The sequence below is a fragment of the Calliphora vicina genome, chromosome 1, assembly GCF_958450345.1.
Source record: "Calliphora vicina chromosome 1, idCalVici1.1, whole genome shotgun sequence".
Lineage (NCBI taxonomy): Eukaryota > Metazoa > Arthropoda > Insecta > Diptera > Calliphoridae > Calliphora > Calliphora vicina.
This window is the reverse complement of record NC_088780.1, coordinates 57895507-57912214: the sequence shown is the minus strand read 5'-3', so window position 1 is coordinate 57912214 and position 16708 is coordinate 57895507. Positions and strand designations below refer to the sequence as shown.

At 29.9% G+C, this 16708-nt stretch overlaps 1 protein-coding gene across 1 annotated transcript; it reads right to left on the bottom strand.

Moving 5' to 3' along the window:
• Window positions 1-9191: 9191 nt before the first annotated feature.
• Window positions 9192-16447, bottom strand: LOC135949135 (uncharacterized). Its single transcript, XM_065498595.1, has 5 exons — window positions 16251-16447; window positions 15987-16194; window positions 15727-15913; window positions 14296-14412; window positions 9192-10245 (listed from the first exon to the last, which is right to left on the bottom strand). Exons 1-5 carry the CDS (start codon window positions 16389-16391, stop codon window positions 9261-9263), a joined length of 1638 nt encoding a protein of 545 aa, XP_065354667.1. The 5' UTR covers window positions 16392-16447; the 3' UTR covers window positions 9192-9260.
• Between the last annotated feature and the right edge of the window lie 261 nt (window positions 16448-16708).

Here is a 16708-nt window from a genome sequence, read left to right as displayed (position 1 = left end):
GAAAAAATAGTTTAACATTTTTCATTTTTCACTTTCAAATACGGCGGCAAAGATAAAAATCTTCAGAAAGTTATTGCATTTTGCTGACATAAAGAAAAAAACGTTTTAAACGTTCATTACACGTAAGAAATTTACATAATTATCCCATGTTTAAAAATAAATAATAAAAAAAGCACACATAGAAAATAGTTAAATTTACATCCATACATACATATGTACACAAGTTAAATGGGCAAAAGAAAATGAAAAATAGTCTAATGAAAAGTGTGTTGCATGATCGCTTTAATAAAGAATAATAAGATTTTAGAAAGAATGTTTGGAGTGAGAGGACATAAATCTAAGAAAGATTTCAAGATTGAGCTGCAGAAATTGTAACAACTTTATAATGGCTGGTGGAGCAACCAAATAAAGGGCTGGCAGGTTTAACCAGTTAATAATGTTGCGTTCAGGACTTGAGCCAGCTAAAGAACAAACCTTGAAGGTAATAAAAATGTTTAAAATGAGAAGATGAACAAAAAAAAAAAGAATTAAAATGTCTATAAACAAGTGAAAATAATCGCCAAAAACAAATCGCCTGGAAATTTTTTATTTATTTATTATTTATGAACCCGCAATTTTAAGGAGTCTGGCTGACTACAGTGAAGATGGCAGGAGTTGAATTTAGAGTTGAGTATTAGAGGAAGGCGCTAAATTTCTTTAGTTTGTTTCCATGTTGCAAACATAGTGAGTGCAACATGAAACATATTTTTTTTTAGTTCTGTTTAGTTTTCAACAATGTTTTTAACAAGCCAAAAGGTAAACATTACAATTCTGTGAAATAATCACAAAAAGGTGTTTGTTGCAGCATATGTACAGACAGACGGACTGAGTTACGGACAGACTCATAGTGTTAACACAAGTACTCCCATGTATTTGCGTACTCCCAAGTATGTAGGTACGCATGTGGCATGTTGATGCTGGAATCATGTTATATGTAGTACGTACTACGTAGTCAGTCAGTCAGTTTTAAGGTGATCGTTCACACTTATCCATTAGATGCCTTGATAGATGTTATGCCAAAATTGTTTATGATGGTTTATAAACAAAAAGCCAAGAAGAAAGAGAAAAAAAAAATAAAAGAAACCCATCGTTGGCAACAAACAACTCATGTATCATCATCATGCATCATTGATTTGGACATATTGGCGGTATGTGCAACACATACTATATATGTATGTATATCGATCCGATCGTCTTGTTTTTGTATAAATTTCAAGATATTTATTTTTTATATTTATGCAGATGATGATAATGACGTTGGGAGTAGAGTGTCGATGATGATGGCGATGTGTGAAAAATGAAGGCAGTGTTATTTTCCTTCACTATATTTTTTTTGTGGTAAGATCATGGCTACATTGGCCAATCAATGCATGTAGTATTTACAATAGATTTTACCGAAAAAAAATCAACTGTTTTGGGCAAAAACTAACAATATTTAAATAAACCTTGTTAGAAAACATTAAACACCCAATGTTGATTTTTAAAAATTCTTTGTAATACGATTGCGAGGTTGGTAAGACAAGTAAACAAATTAATAATTGAAGGTTATAAAGGGCAAGATCTTTCAATAAACCTATGCACAGTGGTGCAGAATAGATTAACTGGCTGATTTGGTTGACATGAATCGGTATTTATTTATATTTTTTACGACGCATCCCAACGTTCCCAGAGGAACGGCGCTGTGGGGTCTCAAAGTAGGGCACCACAGAATTTTTTGCTGTAAAATTCTTAAAGCCCTTATTATTTTATAGTTATGGAGTTATACGCATCAGATAATTTAAATATTAAAATTTCAATATATAATGGTCCAGTTTTTTCATAAAATCGGACACAATAACCGATTTCATTATAATTTCTATTAGTTGGACAATAAATTAGAAAATCATATGAATACAAAAATAATCGATTTTAAAAATAGGGAAAATGGAAAATATATCTGTGGCCGTATGGAAAAACTAGGTAACTCCACATTTTGCGAAAATTGAGATAACACCAAAAGTTGAAAGTGTGTTTCATTTACTATCAGTCTGTCAGATCGAAATTTTCATAAAGTTTCTCATTTAAAAGTTATTTTAATGTAAAAACTAGCTAACTCCATGCAAAAACAAGGTAACTCCATAGTTTCTTTAACTGTTTCGAAAACTAGGAGAGAAAGAGCGAAATAGAACAAATTAGGGAGACAAGCAGGGCTGCCAGATGAATTTGGGAAAAAATCGTCAATATTCCGATAAAAAAGAAAAAAATCGTCCAAAAAATCGGAAAATTAAAAAGGTCAAGATTTCTAATAATAATTTCAAATTTGTATTTAATAGGTGAATGAAAACATAACAATTCACATTCATATAGTGTTTTCTAATATACATACATATATAAATATTGCAAGATCAATTATTTAAAAATTTTATATTTTTTATATTTTAATATTGATGTTTAATGAAAAGTAAAATATTTTAAATCAAACAATCAGACAAAATATTTTTATGTATAATAAACAAAGTGTTTTAAGGAATAAGTTATGTTCCTACACATATGTCAAAAAACACTTCATTAAATTGAAGTTTATAAATAAGTGATCACTAAAATAAAAAAGTGAGGCTCAATTTATTTATAATATAAGGTTTCATTAGAATTGAATGTCTGAATCTTTATTATGACCCGAAAGAACAATCTCTGACATATAATAAGCCGCGATTATACTGTAGGTGGTACATTCGGAAAGTACGAATACCTGAAATTAAAGCATAAATTCAAGCTTGGCGGTTTCTATTGAATGGGTCTATGTCAATATATTTTGAATAAATTTTGTCAAAACAGAAAAGGCTCTGTTAGAATTTTCCCGTTTTATTTCAGTAATTGTTTTCGAAAAATTTATTTAAAATCTAGAAATTTTAATTTACCGAATTCAAAATCTAAATATATATGTATTGCTTTTCATGTTCACCAACAAAATGAGGAAATTCTTTAACTATTTCATAAAATAGTTCCATATTTCCATAAAGCAGAAAATCGTCAATTTCGAGAAGGAAATCGTTAAATCGCTACTTTAGCATTTTTGAAACCAAAAATGGTCAAAATGACCCGAAATTTTATTTATTATATTTTATGTTTTCAAAAAAAAAAATCTAAAAGGTTTCATGATGCAATAATTGTAGAAGGTAGAGTCACTAGGGAGAGTTTTCAATATTTACCACTGTAACGTCAAACTTTGATTTTGATTTTTTTCATATTTTCTTTTGTTTGACGTTACATGAATTGTATAATTGTTTTGTCATGGAAGGCATGAAAAATATTATTTCAATTTCATTTACATATATCGCTACCTTAATATAGAAAGGCCCTAACTAACATGTTCATTACTTTAGAGGATAAGAAAACAACTTAATAAAACTTAAAGTTCTGTAGTTGCAATTTTTTTTAACACAGACTTTGAAATTTTTTTATGATTTTCAATTACAAAATGAGAAAATATGCACGAATTTCACTAAATTTTGTTAAGATTAATGATATCTTTTATGTTACAGATATTTATAATTCATCTTAAAATATTGGCCAATATATGGCTATTATGCATTATTATTTTTGAAATAATTCATTAGATAATAAAATTATAATTAAATTTATTATAAAATAGCAAAAAGAGCAAAAATTTCCGTCATGTAAAATTTAATAATACATATGTATTTATGAACATGTTCTTATTCTGAATGAAAATAGTTTGGAAAAAACAAGTCATGTTCGATTAATAATATTTATTACAAAATTCATTCCAATTATTTCAACATACTAGTAAATATGTTTAATTTTTTATATGCGTCCTTCACAGGTCCTTCCAAATTTAAGCCATTTTATGTCGAATTTTCGGATTCAGCCTATTTGTTCTAAAATCCCTAAGCACGGAATCCCAAACTGAATATAGTCCGTTTGGGATATATATATTTTAGATATTTCAAATATACCCATTGTATTTGGTTTTAACTAATTTTAATTTTATTGAAATTGTATATTCGATAAAAACTTTTGACATGGTGTAACTTTAAAAGATAAACTTTAATCAAGTTTTCGATGGTGTTCTTCCATAATAAAAATTGTCATGCTTTAGACTGTGACAAAGGACTGATTTATTCTTAGATATTCAGATACATGAAAGAAAAGTATAGTGTACTAAATGAACGGTGTCAATATTTTTGAGACTTTATTTGTTAACAATAATCAAATCAAATTTGTAAATATTTAAAATATGGAAAATATTTGTTTTGCTTATTTTTATTACGTTGTTTTAATTAAAATCATTTCAAATCTGAAACAAATTTCCGCAGAAGTAAATTGAGGAAAAAAAACAGACAACACTTGATTTTTTAAAGTTCGAAATATATTAAACAATCCAAATATTTCTTTCAGTGATCATGTACAAAAAATTAAAAAAATAGCAATACACCAGTACCATATTTTGTATGTATTTTTACAATTGGTCAATTCACAATCATTTCATATTTTCATAATGTCCTAATATTTCATGACTCGGCGGCTCGACTTAATCGACTCTTAGGCATTCGGCGCAATACAATAAACATAGCTACATGCAATAATGCAATAACAACATTTTTAAACCATTGTGAAATATTAGGACATTATGACAATATGACATGATAAGAGACCTTGTGAATTGACCAAATATGTATGTTATTAATTTTGAAAAGCATATTGTACTTAAATTACGCATTTTCTGTAATTTTACACGCAAACTTACTTACTTTAGCAGTAATTTTACATGCATTTTTAAGAGCGTATGAAATATTTTATTTATAATTATGTAATTTATTTTCCTACATTTCATAAATATTTTCCAAACCCGATCGAACGAATGTCGTATTTTCAAATTATTTAACATTTAATTCAACAGGTTAAAATCACCAGGTGAATTTAATTTTATTTATACGATTTTTTGTTGTTGTCTGCTGCAACATTTGTTTACCTGTTACATAAATACACTATGTAGTAGAGCATTTTGCCACATGCATGCATTCGTGTAGTCGCAAGATTAGTTGCAACAGCACTTTCATTTGGTATTCCAGTGTTGTCTTTTTAACAGAGTAGTTGTTCTAAATATTTGTATTTGTAACTTCCTGTTTTAATGCGACTGCTATCGTTGCATTTGCGCTCTTTTTTCCTGTATGCCGCAGACAACGGCACAGTTTGTCGCTGGTTTTTTTCTAAATTTAAATTTTAGTTTATTTTTTTCGGAGTTAGTTAGACCTTAGACATAGAGCGGCAAGGTGAATTGCATGAATTGGTAAATTCTTGTACGAATAAAGAAAATGAAATAAATTAGTTTTTCATGTTTGCATTGTCAGTTATCACCGTAAAATGCTTGTTTTCTATCTGGGAAATTTCTACGTTGTTGTTGTGGTAAATTATGTATTTATGTAACGGTTTTGTATGTTCTGGGAAGTGTTCTTAATTGAAGATGGCAAAAAATATCTAATTAAAAAAAATCAATATTAAAATTACTACAACCAATCGTACGAAGCTGACTACCCTCAAACACCTTCCAACAATGTTTTCTGGACATGCATACTTATAAATGATAGTATGTCGGTGCTCCAATGTCCATGTCATTATAAAAAAGAAAGATAAATTAATTCATCGGATTTGGCACATAGGCGATATCGCTCAACTGCCACCACCACTTCTAATATAATTTAAATCATTAATTTAGTTAAATAACACTGTATGTAATTTTTTTGTGTCATGGAACTATAACCATATACGGACACCACTACGTGATAAAAGACCAAAAAAAGACCCGTATCTCCCAGTTTTGTCCAAAGTCACTTTTTTATGGGACCTCAAAGATTTGGGGCCTCGGTGTTATTTTTGCAAAAAACGGTTAATTTTCTAAGGCTCATATCTTGCAAACTGTTCAGAATTTTGATTTATTTTTTGAGGCAAAGTTGTATGTAGCCCTTGTCATAAAGAATAAAAATTATGAACATATAAAATCAAAAAAACTTCATCTTCAAAATCAAAATCGCGAAAAACTTTAAAAATTATTTTTTTTTACCATTTTCACCTGTTTATAGGTAGCAAACCGTTCAAAATTCAAGGAAACAATCAACTACAAAAATGTACCTAAGATATCTACAAACAACTTTCTAGAACATATTAACATCCTTGGAATGATCATTAACACCGTTTAGGTAGGTCAATATAAGTTACTAAAAAAAACTAAAGGAATTAAGTGTTTTGGGCCATAAACTCTTAAGTTATTATAAACTAAAGCATACTTTTAGGCAGCTTAAACAAAATTATTTCTAAATTAATTTCGAATTTTTTAAAGTTTTTTTGCGATTTTTATCTTGAAGATGAAGTTTTTTTGATTTTATATGTACACAATTTTTGTTCTTTATGACAAGGGCTACAACTTTTCCTCAGAGAGTAAATCAAAATTCCGAACTGTTTGAGCCTGAGAAATTGGTCACTTTTTTGCAAAAATGACACTGAGGGCCGAAATCTTTGGGGGCCCAAAAAAAAGTGTATGACTTAGGGCAAAACTGGGAGACACGGGTCTTTTCTTTGGTCTTATATCACGTAGTGGTGTCCGTATATGGTTACTTTTGTTTTTGTGTTGCACTGTAAATTATGATCGAAACTGTTTGAAAAAAAATCGAAAAAAAATTTGCTCTTTTTGCTACCTTTTTTGTTTACAAAATTTGGCACTATAGTAAATATCTAAGCTGAATTTTAAATCAAGAGAAATCAATGTTTGTTATTTAAAATTTCAAGTCGAAGAGCAATTTTAGACCTTGGGTGTTTGAAAATCGCAAAATTGGAAAATAATTTGTGCCAAATTACTGTCCAACTACTTTCAACTCAACCTAACCAATTACTAGTGTGAGCACTTATTTAACAAAATGTTCACAAAGTTGATATCTGCTTGTTATGAACACTTCCCATTTGTAAAGGTAAAATACTTTAAAAGTCCTGCAATGACAATTTTTCTTTTATCTGCAAATGAATGAGAGAATCTTTAAGTCACACACAAACTTTATTTGGCGGCCACAAATAAAAAAATACACATAAATTCTATTGGGTGGTGATGAAAGTGGTGTTGGTGTATCATACCTACTTCAGACATAAAAATGGCAAAAAATGCAACATATTAAGAAATTGGTCTGCATATTAGGGTGGTTCATACTAAAACTATTTGGATGTTTAAAGAGTCACCACGAAAAAACATTAGATATTTCAAAGAAACGTGAACATTTTAAAGCTATATTTTACTTTAAGTAGCTCTTAAATCATTTGTACGCAAATAGAGGCGTTAAATTTGTGTGCATGTATGGCTAAACAATAAAATATCCGCAACAACATCAAGCAACTGATTGAAATATTTGTATTTTTACTCTCTATTGTTTACATTCGGGTTGTGTACGTGTAAATTTACGAAAATCGTCGTAATCTGAACAATATGAACGCCTACCAATGTCTTAAATTATCCTTTTAAACAAAGTTTATATTAAAAAAAAATAAATGAGTATAAAGTATTAAACAGTTACTTATAAAAATTTTTCATATCATGATACAATAATTGTAGAAGGTAGAATCACTAGGGAGAGTTTTCAATATTTAGCCATATAACGTCAAACTTTGATTTTGATTTTTTTCATATTTTTTTATATTTTTTTTTGTTTGACGTTACAAGAATTGTATAATTGAGAATTTATTTTCTACTGAGTTTACCTTATATTGTTGTATCGTGGTTCATATCAAATTTTCACTAATTTGAAATATCAACTTAAAAACTTTCAGAAAAAACTGTAAAAATTTCAAGAATCTTAAAGTTTTAAACCACCCTATTGCAAATTTTATTTATCACATCACTGTAGTTCACGTGCGTGCCCGTAATTTGCAATCAATTTGGCAAAGTAATTGCCATTAGAAAAAGATATGCAAATTTTTAATGCAAATGCTAGTATTCAAATGATCTCTTCATAGTAGTTACCTACATATGTATGTACATCCAAACCTACATAATCGTACAGTGTTTTAACAGGACACAGGAAAACAATGTCGATTTTGTTAAAGAAATTTCTTTCTTTCTTCTCCATTTCATTTGTAATCAGATCGAAAACACGTAAAAGGGAAATTTTATTTCTTACATTTTTATTTCTAAATATTCAAAAGTGCAGACACTTGTATGAACTTGTTGTGGAACGAGTACAAAAAAAAAAATAAAAAAATAATACATATTTATTTATTTAGTATCTGTATCTGCAATAGAATGTTTATTCATGAAAAATAGTGGAATTTGTATTCGTTTGTCGGTTTAATCAATCATTTCAATGAATATAATTTAAATTTATAACTTTATCTTTATGAATGCACCAAATCTTTAATAATCGCATTAGGACTAATGGCGACTGTAGACTGAACTTAAGATCTTAAAAGCAGAATATTCAAAGAATTCTTATTAGAATTTATGTTGAAACAGGAGACAGTCATCGTAAAAATACACTCTTTAACAATCTGCTTGAGGAAATAATAATGATGCTGGCTGGCGTTAGCAGAAATTATGATGGTGTCGGTGATGGTGGTGGTGGCATTGACCATCACATGCCAGTGTTTAAGTCCATTTGAAGTTATACATACAAGTTATTCTTTGGTTTCTAAAGAGCCTTTGGCATCTTCAAATCTCCAGTCGGCCCTTTTTTCAGCACTGTTCTGTTGGGTTTTCGGTTTAGTGTTATTTAGCCACTTATGTTATTTAGATGGCGTTTGCTGATATTGTCACTGATTCATCACCAGATAAAGAGATTCGGCTCTGTTTTTCTTTATTTCAAATTTTCCCCTTCTGCTTTTTAGTATTATAATTGGATAGTTTATAAGTTTGCTCTTCATTTTTATTGCTGTATCTTTGTTACGTAATAAATTTGCTCACCCTTTAAAGTGAAGAGACAGACAGCCTGATTGAATGCATGAATGATTGCAGAATGCACAAAATTATAAAGTATCAAAAGTATACATTTAAAGATTAAGTTGCTGGCTTTATTTGATTTATTTTATTGAATTTGTTGTTTATATATACATGTTTTTCCTATAACTTTGTTGCTTAAAAACTAAAACAAAATATTTTAAAATAAATAAACTACTTACATACAAACAAATTCTTATAATAACTTAAACACATTTACTAGAATTTAAATAAATTTTAAACTAACGATTTATTGCACATATCTATTGATACTGAAAGGTTTTGGTGGCACCCACTGTTTACCCAAGGCCATGTCACGGGCTTTATCCTTCAACACTTTACCACTGCCCGTCTTGGGTAAATCATCCAAAAAGAACACACCACAGTGCAATTGTTTATGAGAGACTACCAAACGCTTGGCCACATATTCCACAATATCTTGTTCACTCAGTTTGCTAGACGCCACTTTTACAACCGCCGCAGCAGCTGCATCACCATCCACCTCATTCCACAGGCCGAAAACGCAAACCTCTACAACATCCTGCAACTCGGCTACGCATTGTTCGATTTCATGTGGCCAATATTGCATGCCATGGAATTTCAGTGAATCACATTTACGATCTACTATATATAAATAATTGTCCTTATCGAAGTAACCCATGTCGCCAGTGTGAAACCAGCCCTGATAGTCTTGCATGCGTTTCGTTTCCGAAGGATTGCCATAGTAACCATTCCAGGCTTTGCTGGTATGTACTAGAATTTCTCCCATTTCACCATGACCCAGGCTACGGTCATTCTCATCCAAAATCTTCACCTTGACACCGGGTACAATTTTGCCTGAACTATTTGGATGACTGACACCCATGTTGGCGGCCACACCACCACACTCGGTCAAGGCATAGCCGTAAGATATAAAACCATTTGAGAGATAATCTTGCATTTTCAATAAAGTGGTAACAGGACAAGTGCCTCCAGTCATACTTATAAATCTAACACTGGCTAACTTATCCTTTGCTAATTCCGGACATTTAGTCAAAGTTATGACACATCTGGGAGTCAGTGTTAGTAGGGTCACACGATATTTGTAAATCAATTCTAACAAATACTCTGGCGAGTAGGGTTTGTCTGTTATCACACGTGTAGAGCCATGTCCACATGAAAAGAGCATGTTGAACATGCCTGAAGAGACATCAATGGTGCTAAAGGAGAGTAATACATCTTGGCCGGTAACGAATCTGTAAGAATATTTGGTTAAGATTATTATAACACGGATTATAACAACACTTGATATATGTAATAGTCGATTTCTGAAATTTTCAGTTAAATCGTATAATGTCAACCAGTAGTCAGGAAAAATATTTAATATATTTTAGTTTTTTTAACAAAATTACTATTAAATATATATTCAGTTATAAAGGAATCATAATCCATATGAAGCTATTGAAAAATGTTCGAGTTAATAGAGTTATTTCATCAATTACACAAGTTTATAAAAAAAAATTATTTATTTTTTGTTAATTGAATGAAACACATACTTTTGAGAAATATTTGGTACGGAAATAAATCTGGCATTTCTAAACGGCTGGTCCGATCGGGATAGACAAGGAGGGCGTAGACAAGGATTATTCGAGTTTAATTGATTAAAATTGACCCTACAAATGCTCCAGGAGCGGCGCTATGAAGTCTCAAAGTTCCAATTTTTATTTCCCATATATATAATAGTTCGGAATAAATATGGATCAAATTGTTCCTAATATTTGCAAACCTATTAAAATTTTGATACAAATTTTAGTTTTAGAAACTCAATAAATATCTTTATTTATTAACAAAATTCAAAGAAATTTTCAATGTTTTTTAAATTTGTCATTCTTAATAACAAAGTGTAAAAAAACTTTTCAAAGGGTCAAAGGGAATCCTGCAATTCCTAAAAATTGGAGAGAAAATACCAAAAATGTTATTTTTACAATTTTGCCCGTAGGGTCCAAAATTCCGTAGGGGCTGGGAAAATACTTTGTGGATAAATATGGAACACATCAATGTTTCCAAAGCTGCTTTCGGTTTCCTGATTCTAGCTTTTGGATTTTAGAACATGTGGCCCAAAAATTGAAATTTTGATAAAAAATAAGTCAAGTTCCGAAGAGCGATAAATAGGACATGTTTTTTATACCAAAATGTTCTCCATAAAGATACCTTACAGAAAAACATAAAATTGTTCTATCTGCTTAAAGAATTTTTTTTTTAATAAAAAAAGAGTTAAGTCACCTTCTCGCCCAAAAAACACAAAAATCTACTATTTTTGGCATTTTAAATTGAAAATCGTTTATTTTTTGATGCATAATTGATATTGCTCTGAAATCCAAAAATATAAAAATCTTTGAAATCGGATGGGAAACAAAAAATGGCATGTGTTTAGCAATTTTACATGCAGAAGGTACTTTGCAGGGTCCATTTTAGTAAATTAAATTCGAATACTCCACGTCAAAATTTATACCGATCGTACCAGCCAGAGTTTTTTCCAAAAATTTTTGATTCTGACCCACTGTGGGTAGTTGATTAAACATATTTTAGTTTCCGTTTCCGTCACAATTTTAAGGAAAATAGTTTTTAATTTTTCATTATATGCCAATTATGAATGTTCAGTTATTTTCTTAGGGAGACCTTGTATGAGAGAACTTAGAACTAATTTGTGAAAAATTTTATCAGGATTGCTGCATAATTAACATATTTATGACTGCTCAAACATTTGTATGGGAGCTAGGTGAAATCATGGGCCGACATTGCCCATTTTCAATAACAAAAAAACCTAATCAACAGCGAGTATTTGTGCCAGACAGCTAGCACCTTTCGTCTTCGCTCTATCCTGTTTTGAACAGATATACGGATTTCATAAGGACCCAGAACATATATTTTTATGGATCTACGTTGAATATTTCGATGGTGGGTATAAACATATTAAGAAATAAAGTTTAGTATAATTTCAAAGCAATCGAATAACATTTTGACTATTTTTAATAAATCTGCTCCACCGTTAAAGCTTTTGAGTAGATTGGTGATAATTAAATGGCAGATAAATTACAATGTAGGTATGTATATATTTATGATACATATTGTTAAAATATTACTATTTTTGACCATTGCCTGAAGGTGTGTGCACATTTATATATATGTAGGAGACTATAGTTGGAGTGCCGTGAGGGTAACAAATTGAAATATTTAGAAAAAAATGAATTAACTCTTTTAATTTCAAATCTTTTGTTCCAATTTTAAAGATTTTTTAGTATTTTTTTTGTTTTAATAAATATTTTAAAAGTTTGACGACGTTCTGGATTTTTTTTCAATATTTTACCTAAATTAACAAACCCATATATATTTCACATCATGAACAAAAGTCTTTTAAATTAGTGTTATTTTTTCCCAGTAAATTGCAGAATTGCTGAACACCATTTACTAAAAATTTAAACATTTCTTTATAGGATTTTTGTAAGGATATATAAAACCATTAGATGAATAACGCTCATAATTTATTTTAGGAAAAAGCTTTTTTCAAATAATTCAGTCATATATAAAAGAAAATCTCTGGAAAATGCAAAAACAAATTTTAATCGTTTGTGAAATTTTGTAATAGAGTAACTTCTGGTATTGTGGACTATGCGTCTAATGTGGACCAGTGTCTCTTTTCAGAAACTATTGAAGTTATGAGTAATTGATATGTTGGCTTTTTATTCTTGTATTGAAATGCGCGTGCTCAACATTTTTTTCGGCTCAAGTAAGAAACAAAATTTGGTACAGTTACTTGGTAGAATTTAATGTTTTGTTGTTTTATATAGTTAAAGTGGACACGTAGTTTTGCCTATATTTGGTAAGAATTTAAGCACATTTAGATTATTAGGTAAAAATTATTTTTTACCACTGTAACCCAAGTTCGTGTAATGTGGACCACTTAAATTACTTGATTATGTACTACTGGTCCATATTACCCGACAATAACTATGTACTTTGTAAGCAATCTACATATCTAAGCCAAGAACGCGACTTTTTAGTTTGTATTAATAAAAATATATTGAAATTAAAATTTTTAATCATTCATGATTAGCTGGTTCATGAATTTTATGTATTAAATACTAGTCCACATTACCCTCATATAGTGGTCCATATTACCCTCCAATTTTTTTTAGTGCTGGTTTTTAGGTTCCTTACAATATTTTCACATAAATTTTTTATCCTTTGACGGACAAAATTTTCAACTGCAAAAACAATTAGAGAATACATTAGCTAATTTATTGCTTCACAACTTTTTTAATATCCATATATATTGTGGTCAAAATTTAGAAAAAACAAAACGGTAGTTTTGCAATGAAATAAATTTACTTTTTTGTACCATTTTTAAGATTCCCATTTCAAAATTTTTAAAATTAGTTAGACAAATTCTAATAATTTATGAATTGCTATACATGATTTTGTTAACGACATAACTATATAGAATTAATATCAAATGAATAACTGCGATTTGAACTTTAGGATTTCAGGAAAAACGATTTGACGCCACACAGTGGTATGAGAAAAAAAGGGAAATAAATCTGTAACTTCTAAACCCTTAGTCCGATTTGAATGAAATTTGACATGAGCAAAGAAAAAGTAGGACACCACGGGTATGTTCAATTTTTAAAACGATCCTATTTCTTCAGCTGTGTTCCGATTTCAAAACCATTACATATATAGACTCTCCTTGTCGAGCACTACAACCTCATCGTAGCTATCAATTATCTTTTACAACTTAGGAGATATTCGCATTTGAAAATTAAATTTTCAACATTTTTACCCACTCTACTCCAGTTTTTTGATAATAGCGGGTCCAAATATTTCCCGATATTTCTCCATTTTTCTTTTATTGGACTAACAACAAATGCATATGGCAAACCAAAAGAGAATTATTTAAAAATCGAGTTATATGCATTTGAATTTAAAAATTTTAAAATTTTTTTTCGCTAGTTTTTGGGAAAAAAAAGTATTTTATTTCTTTTTACGAAGTTACAGATTTATTTCCCTCTTTTTTTTCTCATACCACTGTGTACCGGCGAATTTTTAATAACTCAAAATTTAAAAAAAAACACTTTAGACATTTATATAATTTTAGAAAGATACTTAATTATATTACGACTGCGTTGTAACTGAATTCGAAATTTAATATTTTTTTTGCTAAAACTGACTCGAAGCCGAGCGGCATGGGTTAACATTATCCGATTTGAAACATCTGATGTACACAGTAAAGATAAATATAAACTTACCCAAAATCGAATAGACATGAGGAATTAGAAATGCATACATTTTTCGGCACACCAGTAGTTCCAGAAGTGCAGAGAATTGCGACTGTTTGATCACCACCAAGTTTAAGCGTTTCTGGACTGAAAAATAGTTAAAGAAATAAAATTTAAATATTTGCATTAGAATGGCTAATGAAATAATTTGATATGCAGAATATAATTTAATAATAATTGATTTCCGTACGCCACCTTTGAGGACACGTCCTTCTGATTGTCCTCCTGGAATAGAGCTTTTGCGCTTATAAATATGTATATTAAATGTGTAGCTATCCATAATATAGGCTCATTAATCATACATCGAAATATTTAAGGATCGTTTCATAACACGGTGCTACAGTAAACAAAAAACTTGTAAAACAACCTGGAGTGGTTTATAGGTCTTACTGAGTACATTATAAATTGTGTCAGAAACACCCTCAAATTCAGAAGTTTTTCTAAGAAACAGTTTTCAGTGATGTTCGTCAACTTATCGACCTGTCACTCAGTCGGTTTTTGTCCTACAACAAATTAAAATGACGAGCATTTTTTGATACATTTGAAGTTTATAAGTATTGTTTTTGTTAAAAATGTCTAACTAAAAAACAAAATTTAGGAACTTTTTTTAATAGCTTTTCATTGCTGATTTTGATATGTAAGCTTATACAAATTTAACCAAAGTTTTTAAAAAAAACATGGTTTTAATTTTTCAAATCGGGTGAAAATTGTAAAATTTATTCAACTTTTCATTAACACTAGTCCATATGAATAAAAAAATTAAAAAAAAACTATACAAACAAAAAAAATATTTGTACAGTTTTTAATTTTCAAGGTAAATTTTTTCTCGGGAACTATTGGAGATATTGCAGCTGAGGTGTTTTCGAGTTGACTTATATTTGTTGAGCTTCGTGGGCATAAAAAAGCTTTCCTAAATATCTGTGTGACGGAGAACAATTTTAGAGCTGGGAGCATCGAACAAGTGTAAAATAAAGGCCACTCTACAGTACATTGACCGGTCAAGTGTAAATTACTTATGTATGTTTTTGATAACATAAACGAAAATGTGAGTCACAATTTTGAATATTTTACACAATTGAAGTATTTATTTATTAAATCCCTTTTAATACACTTCTTTTTTAATTGTCATTCAAATTTATCTCACCCCCTGTCTCTCTTTCAACGACAACAAAAGATTAATTTAATTATTTTACACTAAAATGTTTAAAATCGAACATAAACTTATCTAAACAAAATGTACTGTGCATTTAATTTTATTACCCCTGGAAACAAATGTGTACGATAAGATTTAGCCTCCAATCAATTATTTCAAAGCGCTAACATTAATGATATGGACGAACCCCGCATGTTTAGAATAGACTTGTAAATATCTACTGACTAGACAGGCGTGCGAGTACTTACACATAAAATAATTCGGCATTTGTTGGCTCGAGTAGATCTTCAATTTTGGGCAAATCAATGCGATGATCTTTCATGGTATAGACTTTGGCTTTTAAAATTTTCGCAATCGTTGCCACATTCAGGTAAACGCTGCCATCACAGAAGATTATTTTTGGTCGGGTATTTTGAAATAATTGTTTTATAGTGACTGAAATTAAAATACAACCAGATAAGGATTTACATACTAAACTACTAAATAAAGAATTTAATTAAAAAAATACCTTCATCATTTTGATGATTAATGGCATGGAATGGGGTACAATTTAATAGACAGCCCAAAATCAAAGGCATGGTATAGGTGGTATTGGCTCCCACAATGCCCACCACATCATCTTGTTTTAAGCCCAATGATTTGAAATATTGGGCAATACGTATGCCAAATGTTATGGCCTCGCCGTTTGTTAAAGCCGTTCCTTCAGTATCGGAAATCTAAAATACAAATATTTTCTTAATACAAAGGAATTTTCGAACAAATTTGAAATTACCTGACATATATTTTTGGGATTATTCCTCATGAAGGCAAACAATATTTTACCAATGGAACAGTCGGCATCAAAGAAATTCGTCGCTTTTGGGCCACTCCATATTTTAGTGTATTTGTCGAATTGTATGTTAAAACGATCCATTCTATGTCCAACTAATTTAATTTAAACCGTCTATCTAAACTAGTTTGTGTTTTACTCACGAGTCGTTTAGCCCAACTAATGAATTGTTTAATGGCCATTATTTTCCAAAATTTTATTGATACGGGAAAGAGCGCTGAATTAATTGATAACAGCGATTTTATTTTCTTATAGAGAGAATGAAAAAATAGTAGAGTGAGTATTCACATTATAGCTAGCTATATTTTGATAATTTGTGTTCTCTGATAAACGTCATTTCACGACCAGAGTTATGGGTCGGTGAATATGTTTGTCATTTGTTTTCAAATTTATCTATGCAA

Bases quoted from the DNA above. Each gene is read 5' to 3' on its own strand.
- LOC135949135 (XM_065498595.1), bottom strand. From the start codon at position 16,391: ATGGATCGTTTTAACATACAATTCGACAAATACACTAAAATATGGAGT. The intron at 16,195-16,250 runs GTAATTTCAAAT...TTTGTATTTTAG, and splicing joins ATCCCAAAAATATATGTCAG to ATTTCCGATACTGAAGGAAC. The intron at 15,914-15,986 runs GTATTTTTTTAA...TTTTAATTTCAG, and splicing joins TAATCATCAAAATGATGAAG to TCACTATAAAACAATTATTT.